Source organism: Hemiscyllium ocellatum, chromosome 7 (genome assembly GCF_020745735.1).
Source record: "Hemiscyllium ocellatum isolate sHemOce1 chromosome 7, sHemOce1.pat.X.cur, whole genome shotgun sequence".
Taxonomy (NCBI): domain Eukaryota; kingdom Metazoa; phylum Chordata; class Chondrichthyes; order Orectolobiformes; family Hemiscylliidae; genus Hemiscyllium; species Hemiscyllium ocellatum.
Genome location: NC_083407.1, coordinates 40,913,764 through 40,934,927, shown reverse-complemented (window position 1 = coordinate 40,934,927; position 21,164 = coordinate 40,913,764). Strand labels below are relative to the sequence as shown.

Sequence of the window (21,164 nt, the reverse complement as noted above, 5' to 3'; positions counted from 1 at the left end):
AACAATGATGAGTTTTACCCCATATAAAAATGAACCAACTGGAGCCACCAACATTCCTGGATTATGCAGGATCTCTAGGAATGAACACTTAATCTCTCAGGCACGTCTGTGAGAAATCAGATAAATCAGTAAGGTCACCAATTTTGACCTCTTCAATGTTGTCAGATTCCACCATTGCCTCAGTTTAACTTTAATTGAATCTTTCGTCCATGTTTTTGATGCCACTGGGCCTGATTATTTCTGTGTACTCTTAGTCAGCCTTTCACAAGGACTTGAAGTCATCTGCTCCTGTCCTAAGTTACACCAAAACTTGTTCACACATCACCTCATGCTTGCTGGCATACGCTAGCTCCTGGTAAAGTAACATCTCAATTTGAAAAGTCTCGTTCCTGTTTTCAAATTGCCCATGGCCTCATCCGTCCCTGAAGCTGTCCTCTCCTCCAGCCCGACAACTCTTCGAGATATCTGCGCTCTAATCCTGGCCTCGAGTGATTTACTGGTGCTTTATCACTGGTAGCCATGTCTTCAGCTGCTTGGTTTCTGAGTTCTGGAACTCTTTCTAAAATTTTCTGTCTCTCTGGCTGGGTTTTCTCTTTTAAGATATTTATTAAAACTTCTCTTTTTATCCAAGCTTTTGCTCTGATATCACCTTGAGGCACTGTGCAATCTTGTTTTAGAATGCTCATACAAAGTCTCCCAGGATACTTTGTTATGTTTATGGTAATATGTAAATGCAAGGTAATCTTCTTGTTGTTGTTAGTCGTGGAGCTCAGAAAATATTCCAGTTATGGCAACACCACACAGAAGTCAGTTGCTCTTTATGTTGTTGTAGCATTAAAGCCAACAGAAATCAAGCATATTACTGCAATTAAATTTCATATTAACAAGAAGTAATATTGCTGTCTCCCTCCCTCAGATAGCTCAATTAAACCAATAGTGTTCAATCCTCGACAAAGTTGATAACTCCTCACTCGTGACATGGGCATTTTTTTTCCCCAAGGACTTATCCGTTCTGTATTTGTATAAGTAATGACACTTCACTAAAAACGCCATATAATGCATCAACCACACAAGTAGGTTTTTCTTCTAACTGCTCTTTTTAAGCTTTCTCTAAAATAACAATTTATGAACTTGCATTATTTTGGAACTTCAAGCAACCGAAAGGCTTTTTTACATGTGAGCCATAACAGTCAGTCAAGGAAGACCATTTTATGAAGGGAGTGCATCCGAGCTGTAACTGACCCCATTCTCATCAAACTCACAGACAAATATTTTAAAGTAAAGAGTTATAAGACAGCTACACTGAAACCAACTGCACCCATCCTACTGATGGTCTAATTGTCATCAACTAACTCATTGCAGACTGAAAATAATACCCGCACTGATTGAATCAAGAAAAATCACAAGTTAAAAGTATTTTTAATATTCTCCAAGTTCATTCCTTTGCTGAATAATCTCACACAGTACAAGTAAGAAATATTAAACATTGTAAAACATTAAATTAGCGTACTTTTGCAATGTCCTGTGTCTGGCAAGATAGCTGCAGAAGGATACATCAATTGGAAATTAAGGTAGGCTGCATATAAAGCACTGCAACTTTAACCTCTAATCCACACTTTCTTCAAAAGCAAACTCTGGATGACCAAGATTTTGGAATTTAAGTAGAAGATCAAATCAAACGATACATAAACAAATACTCATGTTGTCATGAGTCTCAAGACATATGATAATCAGCAAACTAATTGACAATTGACAGCTTTAAATGTTAATACATAGTGGTCTTGCTGATTCTCAGCTTTAATAAATTATGTTCTTTCAGGTTTTTCATGTATCTGTCACCCAGTTAGCTATTCATATTATTTTATTTTGTTTTTCCATTGTTACAGCTTTGTTGTCAGAATTCAATTCATATAAACCAAAATAATTGGATGGCACCTACGCAATAATGGAGCTCTTTCTTTCGAATGAGTTCTGACTGAAGCAGGTAAAGGAGAATCTTCAATTTTGCATGTCACACTCATTACATTCTAATGGAAGGTTCTACCCAAATGTGAAATGATTTTTTCCATTGAGAAGTCCACTAACCTTGCATGTGTTTCCAGCATTAGCTATTTACATTAATAGTTCGGCTTTATTTAGAACTGTTGAGAATGTTTTAAATTAAAATTTCTAGAATAGAAAGCTGTATATACTTGTGTGCTATCACGATCACATTCCATAAATTTGAGTCTTCACATTTTCAGTTTATATATACAGTCATATTTTTATGCAAGTTAAGAGGGAGCAAAAGATTCATAATATAAATGTGGACTAGGAAATACAGAGAAGGCAGGCCATGGAGAGCAAACTGTAATGTTTTCCACATGGTCAGTGTTCCAGAGGCATCTAAACTAGCCTTGGGCAAACTTTGCTTTTTTCCCTGCAAGACACACTGAGGTCAAGGCCTCACTTATGTACCCTCGTAAGGAAGTGAAGTTCAAGAATACCGTATGCCAGCCTGATTATGCTAATTGCAGCACACTGCTTTCATGCGGCGATAGATACATACTGACATCAGTTCGTAAGCCTTTTGTTCATGGTGTTTGATAAATCATATTTAAAGCTATGCCTGGTGCATTCAGATTACTACAACCTTTCAGAGTCAACTGGTTTGTCACTTATTATTAAGAAACATGATTAATAACCTTACTGAACAAACAACCATGCCACTCAAGCTGTCTGCATTATAGACCTGTGCTGCTTTTAAAGGTCTTAACTGTTTTTGTGAGAAAGCACAAATTATACAATAAAAATGTTAGCTAACTCAAATCTTAATCTAAACAATATGACTGCTATAACATTTCCTATCCAAAATCTGTGCATTATTCCATGATTCAGAGATTCGGTTTAGAGCAGTAAATGCTGTTTGAAAATACTTTTTTGAAGTACATTAATGACTTGGGAAGGTCTTGCAATGGATTTTGAAACCTGCCTAAGTCAGAAACTCCAGGTTCAATTTCCACTCCAGAGCCTGGTAGCTGAGTAAACTGGATTCACTCTGCCAAAAAACAAAACAGGTTGCATATTAACTTGTAAATCCCTCAACATATGCCAATGACAATGGTGAGAAAGCAGGGGAGATCACTGGTCAGCCATGTGATGGAATGAACATTGAAGCCCCTACTAACAATCTCCATCGATCCAGGCTTCAACATGCATGTACATTAAAATGCATGTTTCTACAGCAACTCAGGATCTTTTTGGGCGAATTGGGGTGGGGCAGTTACCTCTATTGACTGGACAGCAAGTAGGTTAGATTGGCAGCATCAGCATGGAGATTGATCCCTATTCCGGATGCGTAAAACACTGAAGGAGAAACGATCAATTGGCTTGGATATTGAAATACTGAGTAAATTTTCAAAACTGGCCGATGATTCATTTAAAGTTTTTAAAAAGTAGTTAATTACAACATAGTAAGGATGGTGGTTACAGTATTTGCAGATTCCTGGATGCCAGCATGATCCAGGGAAAACATGTCTATGCTAAGTGGTGATAGCTTCGTCAGATCCATTCAGAGTTAACAAACTGGAAGCTGACTTGCATACATCACAACACATCAAGAAAGGAATTCACTCAGATATTTTGGACCAGGAAGTAGTTGCCTCTAGTAAGACAGAGTCTTCTGATTTTGTCACTGACCAGGGAAAAGAGGGTGGAATTGCAAAGGATGCAAATAAGGTAGGGAGGAGTGCAGGAGTCTCAACCATTCCAATGGGACAAGAGGATTGAGGGCCTTTCAGGTTATTTGGATGAGACTGTGGACTGGAAGGTAATTGAGCTAATTGACTAAGGCACCATAATACAGGAAATCTCTCAAGTTGGGCCAGTGAAAAGGAATTTTAGCTAAAGTAGATACTGTAATGAAGGGGATTGACATTGCTTTCTGCAGCAGAAGACCATATTGCCTGAACAAGTGCCAGGAATCCGGAGATCTGCTCAGGGCTGACGAGGAACCTGCAGTGGGAGATGAAGAATCCAGTTGTCGTGTTCCACATGGGTGTCATTGACAGGCAGGGCAAGCAAGAGGTTCTGCATAGCCAGTATGTGGAGCTAGCCAACAAATTATGCAGCAGAAATTCAAACGGTAATAATTTCTGGATTATTATCTGAGTCACATGCAAATACACAAAAGATTCAATTCATGGTTGACCAGAAGGTTGTGAACTTCTTTAAAACCAACATAAGATGACTCAATAATAAATAAATAAAAACAAAATAAACTTTGAGAGTAAGCTTGTAAGTAATATCAATATAAAAATGAAGAAAGAGGGCAAAGTGAGTATCACCCCTTTAGACAATTCCCCCAAGGAAATAATATGGGGAACCAGGAAATGGCAGAAAAGTTCAATCAATATTTTGCATCAGTCTTCACTGTAGAGAACATGAATTGAATTCCAAAGATACTAAATGATCTTGGAAATAAATAATAACAACTGTCGCAAGAGAAGGAGTACTAGGAAAACTATTGGTTCTAAAGGCTAATAAGTGTGATAATAATTAATGGGTTGCATCCGAGGATATTAAAGGAAATAGGCTCAGAGGTAATGACGAACTACTGGTAATGTTCTCAGAATCCGTGGGTTCTGGAAAAGTCCCAGAACACTGGAAAACTGTCAACATAATGCTCTTATTCAAAAAATAACGGGCACAAAAACAAACAAGATTAATCTTTGGATACCTCTTCCTTGAAAAGCACAGAAAAGGCGGCCTTGAATCTTTTTAAGGTAGATGTAGATTGATTCTTGAGCAAGGTAATGAAAAGGTTACTGTGAGATGGTGGGAATGTGGAGTCATCAGCTCAGCCATGATCTAATTGATCATAGAACATGCTCAAGGGACCAAGAGGCCTACTTCTGCTTCGAGGTCATATGGTCGTATGCGTGGTCATAGACCAGATTTGGGTGGTGTGGTGAACAATAAGAATGATATCAGTTGATTGCAACAGGATAAATCAGAATGTAAAGACTAATGGAATTTAATACAAGAAGTGTGAGATGTTGTTTGTGGCTAAAAGTCAGGCATAGGCATTACAGAATTGATGACAAAGCTTGGCTGGTCAGAGGGGTTTGGGTTTCACGTACAATTGCTCACTGAAGGCAATAGGACATGATTGATTGAGCAGTTAGCAAAACTACGGGACCTTGAACTTTATATATCAAAGTATTAAGTACTTCAGCCAGAAGTGCAGAGTAGATAATCCACTTGCACTCCAGAACTTCCTGCTCCCCTAGTCAAGCTGTTCCATACAGTTAAAATACTGGCATTTATCCTGCAGTGTGGAAAATTGCCCAGGTATGTCCTATACACAAAAAGCAGGACAAATCCAACTCAGCCAATTACTACCTCATCAGTCAAAGTGATGGAAGGTACCTTCAACAGTGCCATCTGCTCAGTAACGCCCAGTTTGGGTTCTACCAGGCTCACTAAAGCTCCTGATCTCATTATAGTCTTGGTTTTAATATGGATAAAAATGCTGAATTCCAGAGGTGAGGTGAGAGTGACAGCCCTTAACATCAAAGCCACATGCAAATGACTGTGGCATCAAGGATCTTTAGCAAAACCAGTATCAATGAGTATCAAGGAGCAAACTCTCTGCTAATTAGAGTCATGCCTGGCACGTAAGAAGTAGTTGTTTCAGGTCAATCATTTCAGTTCATCTCTGCAGAAGTTCCTCAGGATAGTGTTGAGACCCAACCATCTTCAATTGCTTCAACTACCTTCTCTCCATCATAAGGTCAGAAGTGGGGATGTTCGCTGATTGTCAGACAATGTTCAGTACCACTCACAACTCCTCAGATATTGAAGAAGTCCCCATGTTCAAATGCATCATCATCTGGCCAGTATCCAGGCTTGGGCTGACAAGTGGCAAGTAACATTCATGTCACACAAATGTCAGGTAATCACTATTTCCAATAAGAGATAAGCTAACTATTGTCCTTGACATTCAACTGTGTAACCATCTCTGAATCCTCCACTATCAATATTCTGGGAATTACCATTGACCAGAAACTCAATGGACTCACCACAAAGGTAGTGACTACAACAGCAGGTCAGAGGCTAGGAATACTACAGCAAGTATATCACCTCCTGACTTTCCAAAGCCTGTCCACCCTCTATAGGCACAATCAAGAGTGTAATGCAATATGCTCCACTTTTCTGGATGGGTCCAGCTCCAAAAACACTAAAGAAGCTTGTCACCGTCCAGGACAAAGCAGCCTGCTTCATTGATGCCACACCCGCAAGCATGCAGTCTCTCAATCACCAACACTCAGGAGCAGTGGTGTCTACTATCTAATGAGATTGACTGCAAAAATTCTCCAAAGATAGTACCTTCCAAACCTATGACCACTTCCATCAACAAGGACAAGGGTGACAGATACATGGGAACATGTCCACCTGCAATTGCCCCTCCAAGCCATTCACCGTCCTGACTTGGAAATATATTGCTGTTCCTTCACAGTTGTCAAATCTGGAGTTCATTGCCTCAGGGCATAGGCTGCAGCTCACCACCATCTTCTCAAGGACTGCTGGATTGGGAAATAAATGCTGGGCAGCAACAATGTCCACATTCCATGAGTGAAGAAAAGAATGTAAAATGTCTAATGTATTGCTCCAGGTCCAGTCACCTCAATTTACAAACTAACATCAATTGTCCTAAAAAACTATCTGGTTCATCCATTTCATTGAAGGAAAGAAATCAGAAATAGAGAATGAATTCAGGGCTCCCATATGTGTCAGCAGTTGAATGACCTGATCTAAATTATCTGATCATAATTTTTTATACCTTCACCAAACCTTCAGTCAATCTTCTTTACACAATAGCAATCAATGTCAGCTATCCAGCTCTTACAAGAGCATAGAGCAGCACACAAGGTTAGCTTTACAGACTTATTATATGGAAAGAGCTTTCGCTCTCGTACAATGGTCCACCAACCCTAATAACTTTTTCCACTTGCCTGAGCTTTGCCTGATAACTCTCACACCTAAAATAATAACTCTGTTCTCTCTCTTCACAAATATGCTCTGTCTTTTCAGCTTTATTATTTCAGATTTCTAGACATTGCAGTATTTTGCCAAATATGCCTATATTAGCCCATCACAAATTTCCCTATCAGATAATGTATAGCCCCTGCCTGTGCACCCTCAATCTCCACTGCATTCTGCTCCATCAAGCCAGCATTGTCCTCTAACTCCTCACACTGAGCTGGTATCAGCTATTGGGTGTCCTCATTATTTAAAGCAGAGCTCAACGCAACTACAATGCATGACAGCCTAACTGGGCAATACTGAAGTTCGATTAGGTTTATTCTGGCCTTCACCTTCAGAAACCCCATGGCCTGATCAATAATTGCTTGAGTTTACACTGTTGTACTTCTCCTCTGCATTTGTGTTTTGGTGCTGTGCAGACATCAGTAACCATGAATGCACATGGGGTGCACAGAGCAAGACTGCCTCAGTTTATAGATACTGGTGGTAAATTCTAGAGAATCTTGCACAGATTTGAAGGTAGTCCTAGGCTATTTTGTGCAAATTGACTGAAAGCCACTCCTGTTGGTAAAAGTCTTTAGTTAGTCTGCAAAAGCCTTGATGGCCATGTGTGTAGCAGATTGCACCCAGAGCCTGGCAAAACGCAGCAATAGCTCAAACACTATAAATTTTCCTGGCATATAAAAGCACAAGATACTTGCTGGCCCCTTGAAACATGACATTTGTGTCCATTTTAATCTACAGATTGGGAGATGACATACGCCTTTATAAGATCCTTACAAAGATGCTGAGGCACAGAGATTTTGCATCAGTGATTTTTCATGCCACTATCACCGAACAGAAGAACTAGTGGCAGCAGTAAGCAATTTAGCTGCTCGAACCAGCTCCACCATTCAGCCACGGAGCGGTGGGGTTGATGGGTCAGGTGTTCCAGAGGTGTTCTCTGAAACAATCCACAAGAGGGTGTCCTGTCTGCCTGATGTAGAGGAGACCACATCAAGTACCACAAATGCTGTAGATGACATTGGTAGAGGTACAAGTAAATTTCTGACAGATGACCAATTCTATTTCGGATACCAAGTTGACCAATTCCACCTCAGAAATTGCCAAATGGCCTCCTTCTTCCAAGATTGCAACTTCCCTTCCCATGTGGTTGATGATGCCCTCCAGCACACCTCCTCCACTTCATGCATTACCGCCTTGAATCCCACCCCTCCTAACGCAACAAGGACAGAACCCACTGGTTCTCACCTTCCACCCCACCAACCTCCACATACATCGCATCATCATCCGCCACTTCCACCACCTCCAAATGGACCTTACCACCAAAGATATATTTCCCTCCCCAACCCTATCAATGTTCCAGAAAGACCATTCCCTCCACAACTCCCTCACCAGTTTCACGCACACCCCACCGGCCCACACCCATTCCTGGCATCTTTCCCTGTCACCACAGGAACTGCAAAACCTGCGCCAACAACAGGTCCAAGGCCCCAAGGGATCCTTTCACATCCATCAGAAATTTCCCTATACCTCTACCAACATCATCTACTTCGCCCTTGCACTCGGTGTGGTCCTCTACATCAGGAAGTCAGGATAACTTCTTGTGAGTCGTTTCAGAGAACATCTCTGGGATACCTGACCCACCAACCCCACCAGCCCGTGGCTGAACACTTCAACTCCCCCTCCTATTCCATCAAGGACATGCAGGTCCTGGGCCGCCTCCACCGCCAAACCGTTATTACCCGATGCCTGGAGGAGGAACGCCTCATATTCCACCCTGGACCCTGCAACCACATGGGATGAACGTGGATTTCAACAGCTTCCTCGTTTCCCCTCCGCCCACATTATCCCTGTCCCTAGCCTCCAACCCAGCATGCCCTCCAGACCTGTTCATCACTCCCCCCTCGGGCCTATCATGTTCTCCCTCATCTTCATCCACCTATCACTTTCCCAGCTTCCTTCCTTCCAACCCCACACTTCCTCCCAATTATCTCTCAGCCCCGACCCACAAGCCTCATTTCTGATGAAGGGTTTATGCCCGAAATGTCAATTCTCCTGCTCCTCGGATGCTGCCTGACCTGCTGTGCTTTTCCAGCAACACACTCTTGATTCTGATCTCCAGCATCTGCAGTCCTCACTTGTTCCTGCCTGAAAAATAGCTCTCTTTAAGCTACCGTTTTCACTCAGTAACCTGTGAAGCAGAAATTCCGAAGAAGAAGAAAAGGAGACACAGGGAGATCCAAATAGAATAACTGAAAGCTGCCTGGTTTTGAGATAAGTAGTTTTGTTTTGTAAACCTTAATTGGGAATTTTATCAGACTAGTATTATAAAAGGGAAGGTAAAACATAGGTTAGGGTAAGGAATTGTAAATAGTCGTTAGTTAATTATTCTCTGTTATACTTTAAGAAATAAAGTTGTTAATTTTTAGTTTACATCGCTCTTGGCCATTCGAATTTTTACAGATTACTGCATGGGATAAATCTTTTCTGTGTTGCTGGTTTTAAATTAAGCAGGAGAGTTTACCCCGTGTTGTAACAAATTATGGTTGATCCCACCTCGGCCTAAAATCTATTTTCCTACCCACTCCTTATAAGCCATCAACCTGTTACTAATTCTAATACTGGCATCCACCAAACTCTTGGGTAGTGAATTGCACAGATTCAAGATCTTTTGAGAGAAGTAATTTCTCCGCATTTTGCATTTAAATCTTCCAGTTGTGATCCTGATACTATGACCCCACATTTTAAATTACCCAACAAGAGAAAATATCCTTTTTATATCTACTTTGTCAAATCCTTTCAGCATCTTGGATACCTCAATTAGACCTCCTTTCATTCTTCTAGACTCCAGACTCCAGATTCCTGATGAGGGGTTTTTGTCTGAAACATTGATTTTCCTGCTCCTCAGATCTGCTGTGCTTTTTCAGCACTAATCTCTTGACTCTAATCCCCAGTATCTGCCATCCTCACTTTCTCCTCCAGACAGTAAAGGCCTAAACTTCTCAAATCTCTCAAGTCAAATCCTTCGCCTCTGGAAACAATCTAGTAAAACTCCACTGAACTATTTCCAGCACAAATCCAACCCTCCTAATGTCAGGAGATCTAAGCTGTACACAATATTCCAGGTGCAGTCCCACAAATGCAGCAACACTTCCCTACATTTCTATTCCATTCCTTTAGCAATAAATGCCAAAATTCTATGTACCTTCTTTATTACTTGCTGCACCTGAATATTAAGTTTCTATGGTTCATGGACAAGGACACCCAGATCCCTTTGCACTGAAGCACTCTGAATTTCCTCTCCACTTAGACAAACTGATGGCTTTCATCTTCCTCCAATCAAAATAGATAACCTCACTCTTATCCATCTTAAACTCCACCTGCCAAATTTTGGCCCATTCCCTTAGTTTATTCAATATTCAATTTTGTAAATTTCTTATTTCTTTATTGCAACTTAATTTCTCACCTATTTTAGTGTCATCTGCAAATTTTACTATAGTATCTTCTATACTCCCTGCATCCAAGTCATTAATATAAATTGTAAACAGTTAGGGTTGCAGACAAAACCTTATGGTACTCCATTAGTTACATTTTGCCAACCAGAAAAAGACCCACTATCCCAATTCCTCCAACTTCACATAAAGCTCAGCTTATCATCCATCACAACAGCTGCTCGGTGATCCTCTTCCTGGAAACTGCTGCTCTGGTATTTGTAGAAAGTTAAGCCCCTGATGATAAGCATTCTTTGATGGGCAACCTCTTCTGCAAGCAAGTGACCATATGCATGCCCCTTTACCTTGTGCCCTTTCAGCCTCATTCTCCTATTGCCTCTCTGGCTATTATTCCGATGCTGTCCCCATCCCTGGCATTCCTCATCACTGGAGGTCCAATGCCTGAGTGAGTATGCCCATGCAAATAGCTGCAACTAATTTTCAGGATCTTCCACTCCCTTTGCTCTCCACATACAAGTGCCAAGTTGAAGATAGGCAGACACGTGGCATTCCTCACTAAGCTAGACATATTTATGCCTGCTGACTGCGCGGCAGAAATAACAGTCAATCCTGTCATGTCTGCCAAATCCCCGTCCGTTCATGCTTCCAAACCGTAGCCAACATGGACCTTTCACTCACCCTGCATCTGGTTAAGCTGGGGATGCTCCGAAGCACCAGTGCTCCCATGCAGCTGGTGTAAAATTTAATAAGTCATGCTAAAGTACAGTTAATTGCCTGTTTTAGACTTAATTATCTTCCCGCCATGTTCCAGCATGGCCTCCTGGCCCAATTTGCTTTGGTAATAGCAGGTTACAAAGTGAAAAAAAGAGGATGTGCTTGCCTTCTCATGCTTCGTGCCATAATACAGTCACTCCTCCCACCTCATTTGCTTCCAATCAGTTAGTAAAACCTAAACCCATGGCTAGTTGATGTTCTAAAAATATACAGATGCATAGCATCAGAATCCGCTTAAAAAAAAACATTTTGCAAACCAGTAATGATCCTATGGTGTGGAAAAAATGTTAAACATGCAAGTAATTTTTGCTATTGGACACATGAGTGTTGAACGTTAGCTGTAATTAATGTAACTATGATAGGAATTTCATCAGCCCACAGACTAGAGACTTAGCAAAAGGAAGTCTATTCATTTCTGCAAAATGTTCTTCTAATTCTGATCCAATATAATGTCCGTGTTCAGCAAATATTTTGGGAAAGTTACCTATCCGTGTCATCTGATTTCAAAAATTTATATATTAATAAAATTATCACATGGATCGACGTTTCATGCATAACTCCTTCATCAGGAATGAGGCTTGTGGGGCGGGGCTGAGAGATAAAAGGCTGGGGTTGGGGAAGAAGGTAGGTGGGAAAGGAATAGGTGGATGAAGGTGAGGGAGAAGGTGATAGGTCAGAGGGGAGAGTGATGGGCAGGTCCAGAGGGCGGTGCCAAGTTGGAGGCTTGGGACGGGAATAATGTGGGGGGAGGGGGTAAGAGGAAGCTGTTGAAATCCACATTTATCCTGTGTCGTTGCAGGGTCCCAAGGTGGAATATGAGGCATGCTTCCTCCAGACATTGGATAGTCACGGCTTCGCAGTGGAGGCGGCCCAGGGCCTGCATGTCCTTGACGGTGTGGGAGGGGGAGTTGAAGTGCTCAGCCACAGGGTGGTGGGGTTGGTGGGTGTGGGTGTCCCAGAGATGTTCTCTGAAACAACCCACAAAGCGGCGTCCTGTCTCCTTGATGTAGAGGAGACCACACCAGTTGCAACGTATTCTGTAGATGACATTGGTAGAGGTACAAAAGTGGAGGGATCCCTTGGTGTCTTGAATGGAGGTGAGGGAAATGGTGTGGGCTGGTGGGTGGTGTGGACCTGACAAGGGAGTCGCGGAGGGAATGGTCTTTCCGGAATGCTGATAGGGGTGGGGAGGGAAATATATCTTTGCTGGCCATTTGGAGGTGGTAGAAGTGGCGGAGGATGATGCAATGGATGTGGAGGTCGGTGGGGTGGAAGGTGGGGACCGGGGGGTTGTGGTCTTGTTGCGTTGGGAAGGGTGGGGTTCAAGGGCAGTGATGTGTGAAGTGGAGGAGGGCATCGTCAACCACGTGGGAAGGGTCAAGGAAGAAAGAGGCCACCTGGGACTTTCTGACGTGGAACTAATCATCCTGGGCACAGGTGCGGTGGAGGCGGAGGAATTGGGAATAAGAGATGGCATTTTTACAGGAGGTAGGGCGGGAGGAGGTGTAGTCTAGGTACCTGTGGGAGTCAGTGAGCATGTAGTAGATGTCTGTGGTTAGTCAGTTGCCAGAGACAGTGATGGAGAGGTCCAGGAAGAGGAGGGAGGTTTCCAAAATGGTCCAGGTGAATTTGAGGTCAGGGTGGAAGATGTTGGTCAAGTTGATGAACTGTTCAACCTCCTCATGGGAGCACGAGGCGGCACTGATACAGTCATCGATGTAACGGAGGAACAGGTGTAGGGTGGTGCCTGTGTAACTGCGGAAGATGGACCTTTCTACATATCCGACAAACAGGGAGGCATAGCTCAGTCCCATCCGGTGCCCATGGCTACCCCTTTGGTTTGGAGAAAGTGGCAGGATTGGAAGAAGTTGTTGAGGGTGAGGTTCAGTTCAGCCTGGCGGATGAGGGTGTCAGTGGAAGGGTAACTGTTGGGACCGTATGAGAGAAAGAAACAGAGGGCTTGGAGACCTTTGTCATGGTGGATCGATGTGTACAGGAACTGGATGTCCATGGTGAAGATGAGGCATTGGGGGCCGGGGAAACAAAAATCTTGGAGGAGGTGGAGGGCGTGAGTGGTGTCACGAACGTATGTGGGGAGTTCCTGGACTAAGGGGGACAGGACGGTGTTGAAGTAGGAAGAAATAAGTTTGGTGAGACAGGCGTAGGCTGAGACAATGAGTCATCTGGGCTAGTCAGGTTTGTGAAGCTGAGGAAGGAGGTAGAATCATGATCAAGGGGGCAGTGGGAGGAGGTGTCTGCGAGTTGGCATCTGGCTTCACAGTGTAGAGCTGAAAAAATGTGTTGCTGGAAAAGCGCTTTTCCAGCAACACATTTTTCAGCTCTGATCTCCAGCATCTGCAGTCCTCACTTTTTCACAGTATAGAGGTCAGTGTGCCACAATACTACCACGCTCCCCTTGTCTGCGGGTTTGATAGTGAGGTTGAGGTGGAAGCAAAGGGAGTGGAAGGCTGCGCGTTGTGAGGGCGAGAGGTTGGAGTGGGTGAGGCGGGTGACATCGACCAACTCAACGTGCACATCTGACCTTTACATTGCTGAAGCTGAGGAAGGAGCAATGTAGTGCTGTGCTTTTCCAACATTACACTCTTGACTCTGATCTCCAGCATCTGCAGTCCGCACTTACCCCATAAATGATCAAATACCTATCACAGGTATGGCTTTCCTCCTAATTTGAGAGAAGTGAATTTGAATCAGATATTGCTTCTGTCCAAATGCAAAGGTCAAGTGGGAATATAGGACGTTCAAGGCAGATGGTCAGGTGGATAAACCCATTATGAGCCACATCGTTAAATATTCGACAGTAAGGAATGACAGCCAAGTAGCAAAGAAAAATGACAGTTTGGGCAAAAGCCCTTCATCAGGAATGGAGGTCTCCATTCCTAATGAAGGGCTTTTGACTGAACCATCAATCTTCCTGCTCCTCGGATGCTGCCTGACCTGCTGTGCTTTTCCAGTACCACTCTAATGTAGACTCTGGTTTCCAGCATCTGCAGTCCTCACCTTTGCTTAGCCAAGTAGCAAATTCCATTCAACATATTGCAAAGTAAACTATGGACAGTGTTACGATGCAGCTTCATATGTAAAGGATAAGATCAAAATCCAGCATCTTCTGCATTATACAATCTTTGACATGCTAAGGGACTTAGATTGTTGCAGTGGCTTTAAAATTTAACTATTAATGTCATGTTTCCTCAAGTTTAGAAGTACAGAAAAAGTATACAATGTCATGGTACACAGCATCATCTCAGAAACAAAGGTACCTAGACTTTGAAATTGTATAATGTTTTCTAATGATGTTAACCCTTATGTTAATCATGGTGGAATGTGTCTACATATTCTGTTAAACTGTAAGATTTATCACGATACATATACAGATCCTCTTAGGGCTGTACAGCACGGAAACAGACCCTTTGGACCTAGTACTTCATGCCGACCAGATACCCTAAATTAATCTCATCCTATTTTTGGTCCATATATCTCTAAATCATTCCTATTCATATACCCATCCACATGCCTTTTAAATGTTGCAATTGTACCAGCCTCCACCACTTCTTCTGGCAGCTCATTCCATTCACGCACCACCCTCTGCATGAAAATGTTGCCCCTCAGGTCCCTTTTAAATCCTCCCCCTCTCATCTTAAACCTATTCCCTCCAGTTTCCCTTACCCTGGGGAAAAGACCTTAGCTATACACCCTATCTATGCTCCGCAATTTTAAAAGCTCTATAAGGTCACCCCTATTTTCCTCCAGGGAAAATAACCCCAGCCAATTCAGCCTCTCCATATAGCTCAAACCTTATAACATCCTAATAAAAAGTAACCATTTTTAAGTTCCTCATTGTTGGACACTTTTTACAAAGAGAAAAGAGGTGACACTGATTCCTAAATTGATCAGGTTATCCAATTTCCAAAGGAGATTCAATTAGCTTTGGAGCAATCCATCTGAAGGAAACCCACGTAGACATGGGAGAATGTGCAAACTATGAATACACATACACTTAATAACATATATGCATATATCAATACACAGGGAGTGCTCCAGAAGCAAAAGTAAAGTAGATTTAAAGTGTTAAGTCTTTCGCTCTCTACAGATGAAGACAGATCTGCTGCGTTTATCCAACACTTTACTATTTTGGATCTCAACTATCGTGAATATTTGGCTTTTATTAAGACATCATCCTGTTCTTTGCAGACAGAAAGAACATGCAAGTGCACGACAACAGTTTCAACTTAACAACATAGGCAACAGTCATTCACTGGTTCATTTATTCCCTGACTAATCAAACTTCCTGAATTAAAATTTAAACATAGCCTGGCAGTAAACTGCCAATCAGCATTAACAGGAGCATTCTCCACACCTCCATCACAGTCCACTTGCCAAGGAATCAACACTCTTCTCTCAAGTAAGTATTGGTTTTCCCTTTGAGTCCCGAGGAGTGCAAGATGAAAAGCGGTCTTTTTTCAGCAATACAAGATATTTTACATTGTAAACATGAGAACCCGAACTACTGTCCTGGTCTTTGGGTTTGTGGGATCGGTCAATAAACATACCTGTAAACGACTCTTTATCAGTCACACAAGCAATCATTCATTCTTTGATACAGCCAGGTCGGTAGATTCTGATCACCCAGAAGTATGAGTACTGCTAGACTACCAAAAGCATCCAACGACCTAGAGTTTGCAAAGAGCTTATGTACAATGTTCATAGTCAGAAATGGAGCATGATCGCATAATAACAATCAATCAATCAAATTCCCAGAGGTCTGCACTTTTGCCTTAACCTATCACAATTTCTTGTAAACAACCTTTCCCAGAATTGTATTTGTTCTGCCCTGCGGTTAGGGTTAAACTGTTACTTCTGCATTTAATGGTTATATAATTTAGAGTATTTTATCGGATCTATATCAGTCTGTGGTTTCATGTTTGATCTGAGTCACGAGTATTTGCCTGGCTCAGTACAGACCAAGTTAGCCAAACAGAAGCCATTTTGTGCAGCTCCTTCAGCCATCTCCTACCTCGCAGATGCCCACATTCTCAAATATGTCACTTACCATTATTTACCATGGTCTTCAACATTGTCAATTTTCTTCCAGCAGGAAAAGCAGACAACTGGAAATCAAAATTTGTCACCCAATAGCATGGTGGTAACTTCTGCTTTTGCTAGCTTACTGAGCTGGTAAGATATACAAGCTGACACTTCACAGAAAGGCCTGGCATTTCATCTTCCAAACAAACAGTTGGGTGGAGGGCATTTCCCCACCCAATAAGAGCCACCAGACATCACTGATTTACCACTTTGGAGTCTCATTTGGCAGAGGTTGGGAAGGTGGAGTTTGGACACTCCTGCTCAGAACTTAACTAAGGCATAAATGGGAAGGTGGTGTGATTGCTGCCAGCTTGTAGGTTTAAATAAAGAGGATTACATATTCACAGGCTCATTGCAAAGAATACAGCTCTTTCTTGGTATCCACATGTACACATCAAAAAAACAGAGTTAAACAGGAAAGTGCATTTTTATAAGTCATAAACTAAAGGAGAGTTTGTAATTGACATGTTTGACTGATCTTAGGAACAGTATAGTGAACAAAGTAATTTCATTCCAGGAGGATAATTTGGGTGTTTTCAATAATAAGAATCACGTATTAGAATTACAGCAGGAATCCTTTGAAGAGATGAAACTTCAGTAGGTCTTAAAGTTAGTTACCTGCAGTGTTCTTGTCTGGACAAGATGTTTCTACAGTAATAGCCTTAGAAAGGAAGAGGCATGGCGACTTTTAAGATATTGTAGTGTCCAGTTTTTGAAAGGATTATTTGTACCGCTCTTTCTGCTGCTATCTCTGCAGGTGCTAGCATGGAAAGATTCATTATGTGCAGTCAGTTTCAATCACATGATCAATACTTCTATTGTCCACCTAGAATGATTTGAAGTTAGAAGTCAAGGCTATCCAACAGAGAATTGATAGGACTATTCACATTTACCAATGATGAATTGGTTTCTCTACAGCTCCTTTTATTTTGTGTTTGAATTCAGAGTCTCGGAGTTCACCAGTGTCGAGACTTGAATATGTCCACAAACAGAAGGTATGAATTCGCAAGTGTATTTTTTGTCTTGCTATGTCAATAAGCAGGGCAGCCCACCCTTGTCATTTTGTTGTGAATCTTCTGATGATGTGAAGTAGTGGGTGCTAAAACAAAAGTTCACCTGACCCATCAGCTGCCATGTTGGCAGTTTTTAGTGTCCATTCCAGAAAAATCTAATCAGAATTTCATCCATGTTTTACTTTGAATGAAGTGTCTTGACAGAGCATTATAAGGGTACTTAAAGAGAAGACACTATTTCACACTGATTTAAGTCATGAGTTCATGAAAAGGTGCTTTTCATTGGGTTTTACTTCTGCACTTTCTTTGAATGGTACATTTATTTATGTATTCACTTGTAAGATGCAGGCATCGCTAGCATTTATTGCCTGTTCCTAGGTGCCTTGGAGAACGTGGTGATGAGCTGTCTTCTTGAACCACTGCAGTTCACATGCTGTGGGTTGACCCACATTGCCAATAAAGAGGGAATTCCAAGATTTTGACCCAAAGACAGTGAAGTAACAGTGATATATTTCCAAGTCAGGATGGTGAGTGACTTGGAGTTGAACTTGCAGATGGTGGTGTTCCCAAATATCTGCTGCCCACGTCGTTTTAGATGGAAATGGTTGTGGGTTTGGAAGGTGCTGTCTGAAGGTCTTTGGTGAATTTCTGCACTGCATCTTGTAAATGGTACAAACTGCAGCTACTGAGAATTAGTGGTGGAGGGAACAGATGTGGCACCAATCTGGCAGGATGATTTGTCTTGGATGCTGTCAAGCTTCTTGAGTGTTGTTGGAGCTGCACTAATCCAGGCAAGTGCAACGTATTCCATCACACTCCTGACTTGTGCCATGAAGATGGTAGACAGACTTTAGGAGTCAGGATGTGTTACTCACCGCAGTATTCCCAGCCTCCTACTTGCTCTTACAGCCACTGTGTTAACATGGCGAGTCTAGTCGAGTTTCTGGTTAATGGTAACCCCCAGGATGCTGACAGTGGAGAATTCAGTGATGGTAACACCATTGAATGTAAAGGAGTTGGATTGCCTCTTGTTGGATTGTCTGGCATTTGTGTGTGGATGTTACTCCACTATTTTACTGATGGTCCTTTTCCTTTACTTTGCAAATATAATCAAACAGACATTGCTTAAATAAGACTTAAAAAAAAATCCCTAATTTGAGAAAGCACAAGAATGCAGAGAACTGCAGACAATCTGGTCAGATGGGAATTTAAAAACAAAGACTGGTCGGAGTACAGCAAGCAAGAGTTTAAAGCACTACATGTAAACTGCTTCATTTCCACAGTGATTACAAAACACTAAACTTGTAATTATGGAAAACATTCATTAAAATTAGTAAAAAAAATGCTGGTCTTAATTCCAGCATGTCAATTTCGAAATAATGTATCAACAGAATTAGTTGAATTCCCAGTAAGGGTATTTTGTGGAAATAGCTACTTAGCCAAATTAGTGTTGTCAAAATTTTTCATATAATTTATAGTAATTTATGTATGAAATAACAGAATTCTGAAAAATGTAATGGAAAATCAATATAAGTGCTATCCTAGTGATCCACTGTTCTACTTCATGAAATGACTCCAACCCCTAATAGTGAGAAATATACAAGCACAGATACATCAGATAGACCTATTTGATTAAACTGCTAAATTCAATATGTAGTAAAATGTATTTTTTTGTTATTAGATTGCTGAATAAATTATTCAATTTCCCTTCTAGCAAATGTTAATTGCTCGTTCTTTGTACCATCGATGGAAATTCTCGCTATAAACATGAAATTCAGAAAGACTGCAGCTCACATCAACAAATCAACTGGGGGTGGTGGAAGCACAACCTAACGTTCACCCACCCCCCACAGGTATGCACCAAGCCCATATACATTCCTATTCAATGTATTCTGAATAATTCAGTGTTTGAAATCATGCAATTCAAAACAAGAGGAATGTAACAATGAAAATTGATAGCATAATTCAATAAGGACGACAGGTCTCTTTTTTGTCAGCCCCCTACAGATTCATGATGGATGTGAATTCTAAAAAGCCTGAGGGTGCTTTCCAGTAGCAGATACTGTAGCTTAAAGCAGCAGTAACGTCCCACTGAGCTAAGTGAATTGAGAGACTATTACAGTAAAGGCTTACGAGATCTTTAGAAGATGCTTTCTAGCCTTAGGTGGAAAGCACCACCGAGGACCACTCGCCAAGACTGCTCACATTTTGCAGAGGAAGAGAATCCTGTGGTATAATTTGGGAGTAGCCTCAAGCTTGCTCAGACAATGAGACCAAACGCTCAGTTTATCCAACACAAATTCCTGTGTAATATCAAGATTCAGTATTATAATGCTATTGAATTGGATCGAGCAGACATCTAAACTACTCAGCACATCATTGATGGAATCAGAAATTAAAAGTGCAAATAAATTAACCCACTGATTATTTTCAAACAAAGTCCTCAAAACACATTAAAATCTCATTGGATAAACAATTGCTGTTTTGTATATATTCAAACAGTCAACATTCAAATTAGTTCAATTTGAGTGGGTAATCTCTAATCTATTGTCATGAAGACAGTTATCTCCTTTAGCTTCTCATGTGGAGAGTATGGTTTTGAGGTACAGCATGGTGTGCCCATCCTGGGCCAGAAGGTCCAATTTTAAAACAATCAAAAATATTTTGCAGAAAATAGTAAGAATTTAATGAAGTTAATTTCAAGGTGGAGATATAAGATTGGGTTCGTTTTAAAGGCCACTTCCAATGTATATAGATGTATAATCAAATCCACCCCAGAATCAAATCTACCCTAATGTGGTCCTGGTTAAAGTCAACAGAAATAAATCAATGTAATTCATGCAATGTTATCAGATGTTGGTTTTTACTAGTTATTAGATCTCTTTTGACTTTCATTTCTTAAACAGAAATGAGGTGTTTGAACTTATAAGAGCAGCTAAAATGCAGGCTTCTGACAAATTGCTGTGGATAAAATGTGTGGATCACCTCACTATTTAGTGGTTTTATAATGCAACAATGTCAGGTTGTCCTTACCTGGCAAATTGCTCCTGCAAAGCTTGCATCTGAGATGTACTAATTTCAGACTCCAGGATAACTTCATGTAATCGCTTTTCAGTCTCAAGCCTTAAACATCGTTCTTCCTCCAATTCATCCATCAGCTTTTCACACTGGAAAAAGCAGAAATTTCATGGAATTTGTCAAAAGCAAGTTCCAAAATTAACAAACAAATGTAGAAAACCAAAGGATTGTCTCTGAACATTTCTAGTGATTTTATTGATTTTACAATTTTAAAAATAGAAGAATTAATACATATCTTTTATTAGTATGACTGAATAGAATTCTAGAAGGAATCCACACAACAGGTGCTGTGCTGTTAATGGGATGTTCTTCAAGGATGTAAGAAATAGCAAAAGTGTAATATAGGGTAAGAAGAAATCCTCACACAGCTCATTGTTTGCAAATAAAGGTATTTGTTTTGAATCAACTGTAACCTGTATTAGGCATTAATCTGCGGAGAAAGTTTAAACTTCTTCCTTACCACAAAGGATACAGAGCATGTTACTGGGCAACAATTATAAGAATACAAGAACATAACAATTGAAAGCAGCAATAGGCTATTTGGTCTCTCAAACCTGCTCCGGCACTCAGTAAGACCAATGCATTGATTGTGAGCTTAGCTTTCTTTCATGCTTACCCATATCGCTTGATCTAAAATCTGTCTAATTTGGCCTTGAATGCAATCAATAATGCAGTATCTAGTACTCAATCAGGAAGAGAATTCCAAACATTAACC

General features: G+C 41.2%; 1 protein-coding gene across 4 annotated transcripts in view; it reads right to left on the bottom strand.

Moving 5' to 3' along the window:
* Nucleotides 1–21,164, bottom strand: part of nckap5l (NCK-associated protein 5-like) — an 807,388-nt gene that overhangs the window by 364,373 nt on the left and 421,851 nt on the right. For all 4 annotated transcript variants that reach the window (XM_060827141.1, XM_060827140.1, XM_060827143.1 and 1 more), the window contains one exon: nt 20,405–20,538. In XM_060827141.1, coding sequence (XP_060683124.1) covers nt 20,405–20,538 — 134 coding nt within the window. The remainder of the gene's footprint in view (nt 1–20,404; nt 20,539–21,164) is intronic.